The following is a 13,261-nucleotide window of genomic DNA, read 5'->3' as shown; positions in this document are numbered from 1 at the left end:
CCGGCCGCGGAGGGTCCCGCGGGGTCTCCGCAGCCCGAATGCCACCCCTGCCCAGGATCCTGGCGCGCCGGAACACCAGCCTGGCCGAGGAGATGCTGCACCTGCGCGTGGTGCACAGCCTGCTGGCCGCTATGGGCAACACGGACCACAGCAACAGCCAGCGGCAGGCCAGCCTCACGCTGGAGGTGCGCTGGGCGGCGGGGCGGCGGGCGGCGCGGCGGGCACCGCGCTGGGGCACCGCAGTCACGGCCCGCGCCCACCCGCCGCAGTACTTCGTGCAGCTGTTCCCGGTGGTGGAGGAGCACGTGCGCAGGTCCATGGGGGAGGAACTCTACAGGCTCTTCCTGGTAAGCGCTTCCGCCCCCCCCCCGCCCCCAAGGGTGCCCTGCGCACCTCCCCTCCCCGCCGATGGTCCCCTGCTACGCCCCCCAGGCACAGATCAGACCCGGGCGCCAGCGGCAGCAGGGACTGCCTTGGCTCGGCCCTTTCCTCCTGGCGTCGTTCTGTTCCCTTTCCTGCCCTTCCCGTCAGGCTACCCGCCGGCCGTCTCCCCCTGCCCACGCCCAGCTCCACGTCCAGGCGGCCCTGGCATCCAGCCGGGTTCCCCTTGCTTGTGTCCTCAGAGCGACGCGGAGGACTTGTACAGGAAAATGGACAGCATTCAGGCGGACATCCTGGCGGCCAACAAAGTCAACGTTACCAAAGGTGAGTGGGGAGCGAGGGGGGCCAGGGCAGGGGGGCCGCGGCTCCCAGACTCAGGCTCAGCTCCGCCCGCAGCGCTGTACCTCAGCGGCCTCTCCCCAGCAACGTGAGCTTCTGCTCTGGCCAGCGTAATCAGGATGCGGCGGCCTCCGTCCCACACTTCCAGAAGGAGGACGTGGAAGGGAAGGAGTAAGAGAGGCCCCGAGGCCCGCCAGGGAGCCAAGGCTGTGTGCCAGGGAAGCCTGGCAGAAAGGGGGGCGGGGCAAGCTCAGGGCCGCAGCACTTGGCCCTCGATGGGAACCTGGGTGTCTGCAGGCCCGTGGGGGAGAGGGAGGGGGGGAGCTGGCTGGGGAAGGCCAATAAACAGTCTTGCTGTCTATCTGGTGTCCCTGTGTGCAGGGGCAGAGAGAGATGGGAGGAGAGCTGTGATGCTGGGCTGGGGTGCTTCTGGTCACCCAGGAAGCAAGCTGGCCTGAAGGGAAGGGCCACCAACCTCCTGGAAGATTCAAAGGCGGAGCCCGAGGAGGGGCCTCCCCTCAGCTCCACCCGCGGCCCTGCACTCTCCCCTCCAGGACCCCGCACCCACCTGGGTTTCCTCCTGCCTTTCTGATTGCTTCCTTTCGTTCTCGTTTGCTAATCCCGCCTCTTCAACCCAGTTTGTGGTGGTGGTGGTTTTTTCTCGAAGCACCTGTGGCTCGCAGAATTTCCCAGACCAGCGATTGCACCCGCGCCACAGCAGTGACCATGCCAGATCCCCAACCTCTAGGCCACCAGGGAATCCTGAGGCTCACTCTTTTCTAAGTCACATCTCTCACTACCATTCTCTACACTCTGAGCCCCAGCCCCTGCCACTCTGCTGTGCTTGCCTTAGCGCTTATTTATGGATTGTTTATTGTTCGTCTCCCCACCTGAACGTAAGCTCTCCTGGGGCGGGGATGTGTGTGTTCATTACTGAGTATCCCAAACGCCGGGAACAATGCCTGATACTCAGGACTGGATGTTGTGAGGGAACTGTCCCTTCAAGTCGGAGGAAATGAAATCAGATGGCGGTCATTCTCCAGGACACCACAAGAGGGCATAACCAGCCCTGATACTGCTGGTCAAAGGCAGCCTAGCTGTACCCTCAACTGGGATTTTTTTTTTTTTTTTTTTTTTTTTTTTTCTTTTATGGCTGCACCTGAGGCATATGGAAGTTCCCAGGCTAGGGGTCAAATCAGAGGCACAGATGCTGGCCTACACCACAGCCACAGCAGCTCAGGATCCGAGCCTCATCTGCAACCCACAACCTACACCACAGCTCACAGCAACACCAGGTCCTTAACCCACTGAGTGAGGCCAGGGATTGAACCTGCATCCTCACAGACACTGTCAGGTTCTTTGTGTGTGTGTGTGTGTGTGTGTGTGTGTGTGTGTGTGTCAGGTTCTTAACCCACTGAGCCACAACAGGAACTCCCCAAATTGAGATTTTTCTGGCCCCCTGCGGGGGGGGCTCAGCTTTCTTCTGTTTGGGTGGAGAGAAAAGTTTAACAAAATAGTGGTATCTTTTCCATAAAGCTAAGTGGATTTTTTTGTATGGCACACTCCTAGTCTATGGAAGTTCCGGGGCCAGGGATTGAATCTGAGCCAATCAATGCTGCCATTGCAGCAACGGTAATCCTTTAACCTACTGTGCCAGGCATCAAACCTACACCTCTGTAGCAACCAGAGCCACTGCTGGGGTTCTTAACCCAATGTGCCGCAGCAGGAACTCCTAAATTTCCTAGAAGTGTCCTGTTCTTTGGTGTCAAGTCATTCTTACTGGTTTTTAGTCTTGAAATGGCCTTCCTTTTTGTAGAATTATGATTTTTTAATTGTAGCCCAGAAATGTTTTGGAAATTTTAATAATTGGAAAATCCAAAAATCTGGAAATTATTGATCTAAGGTAATCATAGTTTAATAACAATAGAACTTTTAAGGAGTTCCCATCGTGGCTCAGCAAAAATGAATCTGACTAGTCCATGAGGACGCAGGTTCAATCCCTGGCCTCACTCAGCGGGTTAAGGATCCCCAGTTGCCGTGAGCTGTGGTGTATGTCCCAGGAATGCTTAGATCTGGCATTGCTCTGGCTGTGGTGTAGGCCGAGGCTACATACAGCTCTGATTCCATACCTAGCCTGGAAACTTCCAGAGGTCATGGGCACGTCCCTAAAAAGACAAAATAGAGTACATATTAAAATTTCCACAAATGTATAAAAAAATGTAACTTCTGTTTCCTCCCTGCCTTCTTTTTTGGTGTGTTTTTGTTTTTGTTTTGTTTTGTCCAGTTAAGGTCTGTATATTGCATTTGACTGTCATGTAGTATAAGCTTTTTTTTTTTTTTTATCTCATTTTTTGGCTGCTCCTCGGGCATATGGTGCTTCCTGGCCAGGTATCGGGTCCGAGACCCAGTTTCAACCTAAGCTGCACTTCTGGCAACGCCATAACCTTAAACCCACTGTGCCAGGCAGGGTATTATTGAACCCGACTCCCAGCACTCCCAAGACACCACCAATCCCTTTACACCACAGCGGGAGCTCCAATCATGTAGTATAAGCTTTTCCCCCCACTTTTTTGGTTGCCCCTTGGCACATGGAGTTCCTCCGCCAGGGATATGATCCAAGCCACAGTTGCACCCCACACTGCAGCTGCGGCAACGGCCAGATCCTTAACTCACTGTGCCAGGTTGGGGATGGAACCTGCGTCCCGGTGCTCCAGAGATGCAGCCAATCCCTTCGGGCCACAGCAGTCACTCCTATGCTTAAAGTTCAAATTCACAACAATTACTTGCTGTCTTAATCCACATAAAGATTGGAAATCACAACTAACCCTGAGGATTTCCTTGGTTGGTTAGGGTTTTTTTTTCCAATTTTCTTTTTCTTTTTTTGGGGGGGGGGGGCTGCACCCATGGCATGCAGCAGTTCTAGGGCTAGGGATCAAAGCTATGCCACATTAGTTGACCTGAGATGCTGCAGTGACAAGGACAGATCCTTAACCCACTGCACCCCAAGGAAACTCCCAAGATTTCCTTGGTTTGTGTGTGTGTATTCGCGTGCGTGTGTTTTCTAGGGCTGCACGTCCGGCATATGGAGGTTCCCAGACTAGGGGTCGAAATTGGAGTTGTAGCCGCCGGCCTACACCACAGCTCACAGCAATGCGGATCCTTAACCCACTGAGCAAGGCCAGAAATCGAACCTGAAACCTCACGGCTATTAGTCGGATTCATTTACGCTGCGCCGCAAGGGGAACTTCCCTATTTTTAATAGTTCTACTTTTAAGGCTAAATTACCTCATATGTATAAATATGTGAAAAACGTATAAATATGTCATAGAAAAAGAAACCAACTGTACTTCAACTTTTTTACAATTTTTTTTTTTTTAATGCCAAATCACACGAGTGCAACACTTAGAACCAGAGCCGCAGAGAGGTGGGCTATGCCCGAGGTGCTCACGTCGTACTACCTTGAAAAATGTTTGTGAACAGGTACGTCCAGGCCTGAATTTTAAAAGTTTACTTCAAGGCCTAATCAAAATAGATTAACCAGATATTCCATAGGTAGCAGACCTCTACTGGGCAACTGAGGGCTGTGCACCAGGCAGTGCCAGTCTACACTTGGCCGTCTCCAACGTGTGAGCATAAATTTAAACCTGTGGGACCAAGTGTGCCCGTCCCTGCTTGAATCTCTCCTGTGTGGTCACTAGGGGGTAAAACGACAGCGTGCTTCTCCGACCCCATCAGCATCGCTTCACCAAGACCTTTGACTACGGGAGGATTAAGCCACACCGTCCAAGCCACGAGCACACGTGTTCTTCCGAAAAAGAGAGCAGACTGGAAAGCAGTGCTGCCGCCCTCGCCAGAGTTCGAAATGTTTCATGCAGTAACTGAATAGGAAAAAGCACAGTATCTCCACAGCGCAAGTGTTACCCGTAAGCATTTACATGTAAAATTCACTTAAACAACAGACGCAAAACCCCCACCACAAAAAGTTTACCTACAAACCAGTAAAAAACTCGTCTATTTTTTGTACACTCTCAGTAAGCCTCGCATAAGCAAGGCCTCAAAAAATTGGGTAAAGACTCAGAATTGTTCCTCTCCACGGAAATCTTTAGTAAAAGGCGAAAGATTTATACGATCTGAAGAGAAACCAGAGTATGCTCACTTTGCCGAGCACACAGTCCTCGGGTAACTGTAAGTCCTAATTCAGCAATGGTAACTGTGTGTCCCCAAAGACCTAGTAAGTTATACCTTTGTCTCAGGCAATACTGTGAAAATATCATCATTTTCTGGAGCGGCAGGAGGAGGGGGAAGGCTAAAAGAAAAAGAAGAAGCCAGCCTTTAAAAATTGGAGAGAACCTTGTGCAATGCATTCTGGGTATGTAAATGAGGCTGAGTCACCGACCTCCCGTTTCTGGAAGTACCTTGGTTCATTAGTTTTCCTGCTGAGTTTAGAGCCACCACCGGGGGGCAGAGCAGAAACCAGATTGGCAGGAAGTAGAGACCGGGTCCAGACAAAGTCCGAGGGCAGGGAGGAGGTTTGGGGAGGGTTTGGTTTTGTTTTGTTTTGTTTTTTGTTTTTAGGGCTGCACCCATGGCATATGGAGGTTCCCAGGCTAGGGGTCGAATGGGAGCCGTAGCCCCGGCCACGCCAGATGGAACTGTATCCTGACCTACCCCACAGCTTGCATCTATGCCACACCTTGCATCTATGCCACACCTTGTGCCAACGCAGGATCCTTAACCCACTGAACAAGGCCAGGGATCCAAGGATCCAACCGCATTGTCGTGTATATAAGTAGGGTAGGGAGTTTCATGGTGGTCTAGCAGTTAGGGACTCAGCACTGTCACCTCTGTGGGTCGGGTCACTGCCGTGGTTCAGGTTCGATCCCTAACGTGGGAACTTCGGCATGCCATAGGCACAGCCAAAAAAAAAAAAAAAAAAAAAAGTGTGGATATTCTCTTGTAAAAACAAAACAGTTTTGTTGTGGTGTAGAGAGTTAATGATGCAGCGTGGCCACTGCAATGACCTGGGTTGGTGCTGTGGCTCGGGTTCAGTCCCTGACCCAGGAACTTCCACATGCCAAAAAACAAAATCCTTATGTATACAGTTGAAGCCTGCACCTGTACCTCCGCAATCCCATTTGCTCCCCCTTTGTTCAGCGATACCCGTTCTTCCACCCAACAATATCAGTCATGTGTTTGTAAAACTTGTGTAAATCTTATACCTTATCCATCCTTCTGTAACTTCCTTTTTAAAATTAACTGCATTTTCAAGATGTATTTGTGTTGGTATCTGTAAACCTAGTTCCAGTTCATCCATTTTATTTTCTGCGCAATATTCCATTGTTTGAGTATTACCACAATGCCTGGGACGTCCAGCAAAGGGACAGCTAGTGGCACTACTATTAAAAAATCTCTCCAGTCCCCATCTATTTTTTTTTAATTTTTTCAAACACAACAATGGGAGGAAAAAGTATGTATACATGTATGTGTAACTTGGTCCCCATGCTGTAGATGGAAAAATAAATAAATAAAAATTTTTTCATAAACTTTTTTTTTTTTTGGTCACACCTATGACATGTAGAAGTTCCCAGGCCAAGGATCGAGCCCTTGCTGTAGCAGTCACGATGCTGGATCCTTAACCTGCTGAACCACAAGGAGATTCCTATTCATTCAAGGTTTCTTAGACCTTTTCCTTGTGAAAACAAAAACAGGAATAAAGGAGTTCCTGTGTGGCTCAGCAGTAACGAACCCGACAAGTATCCATGAGGATATGGGTTCAGTCCCTGGCCTCGATCCGTGGGTGAAGGATCTGGCGTTGCCGTGAGCTGTGGTGTAGGTCACAGACATGGCTCAGATCCCGAGGTGCTGTGGCTGTGGTGTAGACCAGCAGCTCCGATTCGCCCCCTAGCCTGGGAACCTCCATATGCCACAGGTGCAGCCCTAAAAAGACCAAAAAAAAAAAAAGAAAGGAATAGAATTAGTGGTAAACACTGCCTTGCTCTATGTAAATTAATTTGAGACAAGGGCAGAAAGTGTGAATCCGATTCCGCTACAAGAAGACAAGAGAAGTCTGGGAGTTCCCGTTGTGGCTTAGCGGGTTAAGAACCTGACATCGTGTCTGTGAGGATGGGGGTTCAATCCCCAGCCTCGCTCAGTGGGTCAAGGCCCCAGGGTTGCCACAAAGTGTAGCACAGGTCACAGATGTGTCCCGGATCTGGTGTTGCCGTGGCTGCAGCATAGGCCTCAGCTGGAGCTACAATTCGACCCCTGGCCTGGGAAATTCCTTAGGCCACAGGTGCGGCTGTTAAAAAAAAAAAAAAAAAAATTACATCAAAAGAAAAATATGTGAGCACCTTCTCATGTTTGTCAGTAATTCCAGCTTCTCATTCCCAAAACTGCCTGTTCAGATCCTTTATCCATTTTTAAGTTGTTTTTGTCTTTGGCTTATTTATTTGTAGCGGTTCTTACCTTTTATAGTCAGGAAACTAAGCCTTTGATACTTCAGATGTATTGCAAATTAGTTCCTATAGTCTGTCAGGGTTTTTTTAATTTGCTTATTATCACCTAGATGTTTTAATATATTTAATTCATGGGTTTTCACTTTATAGTTTTCTAGATTTTAAGAAATCTTTCCGTATCCTGACATTATAAAAATATACTCTTGTATTTTCTTCTAAAAATTTTAAAGTTTTTACAATTGAGGAGTTCCCGTCGGGACGCAGCAGAAACGAATCTGACTAGTAACCATGAAGTTTTGGGTTCGATCCCTGGCCTCGCTCAGTGGGTTAAGGATCTGGCATTGCTGTGAGCTGTGGTGTAGGTCCCAGACATGGCTCAGATTCCTTGTTGCTGTGGCTGTGGCCAGCAGCTGTAGCTCCTAGCCTGGGAACCTCCAAATGCTGAGGGTGGGGCCCTAAAAAGGAAATAAATAAATAAAATTTTTGCAATTGAATTCCTAGGATCTAGATTTTTTTCTGTATGATGTGAAATGACCTGATTTTATTTTACAGCACATTATCTGCAGCATTTTTGGTGTGCGCATTGCGTTGGAGATAACCTGACATCTGTTACTGGAAGGGCAGTAGGTAAAATGTACTCTTGTTTTTTTTTTAATTAATTTTTTTATTACTCAAATGAATTTATCACATCTGTAGTTGTATAATGATCATAACAATCTGATTTCACAGGATTTCCATCCCACAGCCCAAGCACATCCCCCCACCCCCCAAACTGTCTCCTCTAGAGACCGTAAGTTTTTCAATGTCTGTGAGTCAGCATCTGTTCTGCGAAGAAGTTCAGTCTGTCCGTTTTTCAGATTCCACATGTCAGTGAAAGCATTGGATGTTGCTGTCTCATTGTATGGCTGACTTCACTTAGCATGGTAGTTTCTAGGTCCATCCATGTTGCTAAGAATGCTGGTATTTTGTTCTTTTTAATGGCTGAGTAATATTCCATTGTGCATATGTACCACTTCTTGATCTCTCTTCTGTCGATGGACATTTAGGTTGTTTCCATGTTTTGGCTGTTGCAAATAGTGCTGCAATGAACATCGGAGTACATGTGTCTTTTTCGAGTCATGGTTTTCTCTGGATAGATGCCCAGGAGTGGGATTGCTGGATCAAATATTAGTTCTATTTTTATTCTTTATTTTTTTGGTAAAATGTACTCTTATGCAACAGTTGGAAATAGTGTATTAGAAATCATATTGCATCAAAAATATGTTTAATGACAAAAATGAGAGGCATGGAACAATATCATTAACACAACTTTGTGTGTGTGTGCGTGTGTGTTTTAGGGCTGCACCAACAGCTTATGGAAGTTCCCAGGCTATGGGTCAAATCAGAGCTGCAGCTGCCGGCCTACACCACAGCCACAGCAACGCCAGATCCAAGCCACATCTGACACCTATGCCATAGCTCACAGCAAGGCCAGATTCTTAACCCACTAAGCAAGGCTAGGGATCAAACCCACATCCTCCTGGATACTAGTCAGGTTCTTCACCCACTGAGCCACAATGGGAACTCCTCACCCTGTTTTTTTGTTTTTGTTTTTTGTCTTTTTAGGGCCATACCCATAGCATATGGAGGTTCCCAGGCTAGGGGTCTAATCGGAGCTGTAGCCACTGGCCTACGACAGAGCCACAGCAACGAGGGATCTGAGCCTTGTCTGTAACCTACACCATAGCTCATGGCAACGATGATTCTTAACCCCCTGAGCAAGGACCGGGATTGAACCTGCAACCTCATTGTTCCTAGTCGGATTCGTTCACCACTGCACCACGACGGGAACTCCTAACGGGGCCTTCTTAATCTCCCAGGCGATGTCCTCTCTGTTTACTCTGTATTCTCCTATTTATACAGATACTCGTGAACCTTATTTCTCCATGTAAATATTAAAATAACTTTATGAAGTGTCTTAAAAGATTCAGCTGGAATTTTGATGGAAATTGCATTCAAATGTTGGATATATCTAGAGAGAAATAACATCTTTACCACATTACTATCCATTAATATATATTTTATTCCATTCAATGATCTCTTTAAGTCCTTAAGAGTCTACTTTTTTTTCTCTCTCTCTATAAAGGTCATTTTTAAGGCTGGTTTCTAGGTATTTTATAGTTTTGTTGTTATTATGAATAGTATCTTACTTTTACTATTACCCAGCTGGATAATGATAGTGGAGAGGCATATTCATGCGTATGATGCCACTTAGAGCAACCTTGCAGAACTCTTTTAGTTTATTTATATATTGGTATTGATTCTCATGGCTTTTTCTTTTTTTGTTTGTTTGTTTTTGTCTTTTGTCCTTTTAGGGCTGCATGTGTGGCATATGGAGGTTCCCAGGCTAGGGGTCTAATCGGAGCTGTTGCTTCTGGTCTACACCACAGCCACAGCAACGCCAGATCCGAGCCGCCTCTGTGACCTGCACCACAGCTCACAGCAATTGCCTAACTTGCTCTATTCAAGTTTACTTATTTTTTCTTGTGCCAGTTGGACAATTTACATTATTTTTAATTTATTTGGCTGAGACTTGCAACATCTTGATATGGACCTCAGTTTCCAAACCAAGGATTGAACATAAGCCACAGCAGTGAAAGGCTGAGTCTTAACCACTAGACCACCAGAGAACTCCCTATTAAAACTTTTTTTTTCCTTTTTCAGATGCACCTGTAGCATATGTAAGCTCCCAGGCCAGGGGTTGAATCCAAGCCATATCTTCAACCTAGGCCACAGTTGCGGCAATGCTGGATCCTTAACACACTCTGCCACAGTGGGAACCACTAAGACTTTTAAATAACTAGTTTTTGGTGGGGCGTTGTGGGTTATTTTGGCTGTGCCCGGAGCATATGGAAGTTCCCAGGCCAGGGATCAGATCCACATCACAGCAGCAACTCAAGTTGCAGCAGTGACAATGCCAGATCCTTAACCCACTTTGCCACAAGGGAACTCCAATAACTAGTTTTATTTATTTATTTATTTATTCGCTTTTTAGGGCTGCTGCACTTGTGGCACATAGAGGTTCCCGAGCTAGGGTCAAATTGGAGCTGGATCTGCCGGCCACAGCCACAGCCACAGCAATGCCGGATCTGAACCACATCTGTGACCTACACCGCAGCCCATGGCAATGCTGGATGCTTAATCCACTGAGAAAGGCCAAGGACCAAAACCACATCCTTATGGATACTAGTTAGATTCATTACCACTGAGCCACAATGGGAACTCCTAAAATTCTTTTTTAAAATCTCTTTTTCACTGATTTCTGCCTCCCCCCTCCTTATGTTTTTTGAAGCTCCACTTTGTAGCTCTTCTCCAAATTATTGCACAAGGCATCAGTTAGGAATATTTTCAGTTGCTCGTAAGAGAAAACATGAATAAAAGTGGCTTAAATAAACAAGTGGGCTTTTGTTTTGCTTTATTATGGTTTTTATTTACACAACAAGGAGTCTGAATGTAGGTGGTTGCTGGCACGAGTTCAAGTGTTCAGTCACCAAGAACCTTCCTGGTGTCATCCCGCCTTCGTGCTTGGTTGTCCTCAATGCTGGATTTTTTTGATCTGATGACTATCAACCTACCTCGTGATCACAAGACCGCTGTCACGGCTCCAGACAAAACATCCATGTCCAAGACAAGAAAGGGGGAGGAAATATTACAAGCAAAGGATTCTCATGGCATTCCCTTCTCTTAGAACGCAACAGGGGTTCCCATGGTGGCTCAGTGGAAACGAACCTGACGAGCATCCAGGAGGACGCAGGTTTGATCCCTGGCCTCGCTCAGTGGGTTAAGGATCTGGCGTTGCCCTGAGCTGTGGTAAAGGCTGCAGACGCGGCTCGGATCTGACGTAGCTTTGGCTGTGGTGTAGGCCGGTGGCTACAGCTCCAGTTCAACTCCTAGCCTGGGAACCTCCATATGCCGCAGGTGTGGCCCTAAAAAGACAAAAAAAAAAAAAAAAAAGGAAAAGAACATTTTCTGCTCAGGAGCCTCCCAGAACAGTCCTGCTTGTATCTCGTTGGCCAGAACCTGCTTGTATCTCGTTGTGTCACGTGACCAGCTCTGCGGGCTGGGGCGTCTGGGAAAGCCCGCGTTCAGCTTTTCTAGCCTCCGAGGCAGAAGGAAGAAGGGAGCTGGGAGTGGGCTGTGGGGTTAGCCACCAACAGTGTGTCACAGACAGTGAGCTCATCTGTTTTTCAGTCTTCCCTGTTTTCTTTGTCCCTTCCTAATGCCTTTTGGGTGACTGTTCACCCTGAGCTCATTGCTCATCCTCCCATTTGGCTGTAACCATTCTGCTTTCAAGCCATGCAGGGTTTCAACAATTAAATTTTTCATTCCCAGTATTGCCAACTAATTCTTCTTGTTTGTTCCTACCTTAGGTTAACAATATTCTCCCTTTTCTTTTGAGAATATTTATTATACTTATTTATTTTATTTTATTTTTTGTCTTTTTATGGCCACACCCGTGGTATATGGAGGTTCCCAGGCTAGGGGTCTAATCGGAGCTACAGCTGCCAGCCTACGCCACAGCCACAGCAACATGGGATCCTTAACCCACTGAGCAAGGCCAGGGATCGAACCCGCAACCTCATGATTCCTAGTCGGATTCGTTAACCACTGCACCACGACGGGAACTCCCCATTTCTAGATTTAATACCTAACCTACTGCAGTTTCAACCTGCATCAGACATGTAACCTTAATCAACCAGTCTGTAATTTTCTGGTCAGCACCAATGAGGTCATCTGCCACGTGGGCCCTCTTCATTCCCCAGAGAAAGAAGAGGCAATCTGGGTAATAAAATCCTTGCCAGTCTCTTCCCCTGGCAGAAAGGACATGTCCTGGCCTAGAAATAATCCTTTCTTCTCTTTTGCTAATAGCTCCCTTGCTCTACCCCCCTTCCTATAAAAACCTTCCATTTCAGAGTTCCTGTCCTGGCTCAGCAGAAATGAATCTGACCAGCATCCATGACGACACAAGTTCGATCCCTGGCCTCGCTCAGTGGGTTAAGGATCCGGCGGTGCTGGGAGCTGTGGCATAGGCTGGCAGCTGTAGCTCCTTCGACCCCTAGCCTTGGTCTTTCCATATGCCGCGGGGGCAGCCCTAAAAAGCAAAATAAAACTAAATAAATAAAGTGTCCTACATTCTAAATGTGCCTGATTTACTTCTCAAGGTGTCATTCATTTTGTTTCTCCATCCCCTGTATTTCCTGGAAACAGAAAGTCAAATATTTTGCTGCTGCTGTTGTTGCTGGGAAGTTAAATCTAGAAGCTGGACTGGATGTAGATTGCACATTTGGGGCATCGTTATCACTTAGATGATGCTGTGTCCTTCATATTGTATCCTTTCAGGAGACACGTGATGCCAGAGTGCCCCATGACTAGTGATGCCTGGTTACAGCGGTGACTGCCACATTTTTCCATGGAAAGGTATGCTTTCCCTTCCTAAGCTGTTAATGCAATACTCTGGCACATACAAACATCCTGTCCTCAGTAACCTTTCACCTAGCATCCACTGAACCATTTAGTTCATTGGAAACTGAAGTACAGTTCCAGAGGGTTACTTTTTTTACTATTTTTAATTTCAGTGACTATATTAAAAAGTTATCAGACGGCTCGGATCCGGTTCTGGTAGTTCCCTAGTGGTATCTAGAAAAAAAAAAAAAAAAAAAAGTTATCTAGAGAGTTCCCTGGTGGCCCAGTGGGTTAAGAATCCAGTGTTGTCATTACTGCGGCTCAAGAAGCTGCTATGGTGCTGGTTTGATCCCTGGCCCTGTAACTTCCACATGATGCAAACATAGCCAAAAAATAAATAAAAGAAAGTGTCTTTTTTTTTTTTGCTTTTTAGGGCTGCAAGGGCAGCATATGGAAGTTCCCAGGCTAGAGGCAAAGTCAGAGGTACAGCTGCCAGCCTATACCACAGCCACAGCAACATGGGATCCAAGCTGCATCTGCAACCTACACCACAGCTCATGGCTACACCAGCTCCCTGACCCACTGAGCGAGGCCAGGGATCAAACTGGAATCCTCATCAATACTAGTCGGATTGTTTCTGCTGC

General features: G+C 47.2%; 1 protein-coding gene across 4 annotated transcripts in view; it reads left to right on the top strand.

Moving 5' to 3' along the window:
* The window catches only part of C6H1orf228 (chromosome 6 C1orf228 homolog), a 72,162-nt gene that overhangs the window by 50,472 nt on the left and 8,429 nt on the right, over positions 1 to 13,261 (top strand). For 2 of the 4 annotated variants that reach the window (XM_021096782.1, XM_021096783.1), the window contains 6 exons: positions 56 to 185; positions 270 to 347; positions 624 to 705; positions 4,419 to 5,089; positions 7,728 to 7,802; positions 12,555 to 12,632. In XM_021096782.1, the coding sequence (XP_020952441.1) occupies positions 56 to 185; positions 270 to 347; positions 624 to 705; positions 4,419 to 4,606 (478 nt within the window). In that variant the 3' untranslated portion in view covers positions 4,607 to 5,089; positions 7,728 to 7,802; positions 12,555 to 12,632. Of the gene's footprint in view, positions 1 to 55; positions 186 to 269; positions 348 to 623; positions 706 to 777; positions 1,867 to 4,418; positions 5,090 to 7,727; positions 7,938 to 12,554; positions 12,633 to 13,261 lie in introns of those variants that run through there. The other 2 variants (XM_021096784.1, XM_013988905.2) reach the window with 2 other exon arrangements.

This window comes from Sus scrofa, chromosome 6 (genome assembly GCF_000003025.6).
Source record: "Sus scrofa isolate TJ Tabasco breed Duroc chromosome 6, Sscrofa11.1, whole genome shotgun sequence".
NCBI lineage: Eukaryota > Metazoa > Chordata > Mammalia > Artiodactyla > Suidae > Sus > Sus scrofa.
Note: the sequence above shows the minus strand (reverse complement) of the source record. Positions and strands in the feature narration are given on the sequence as shown.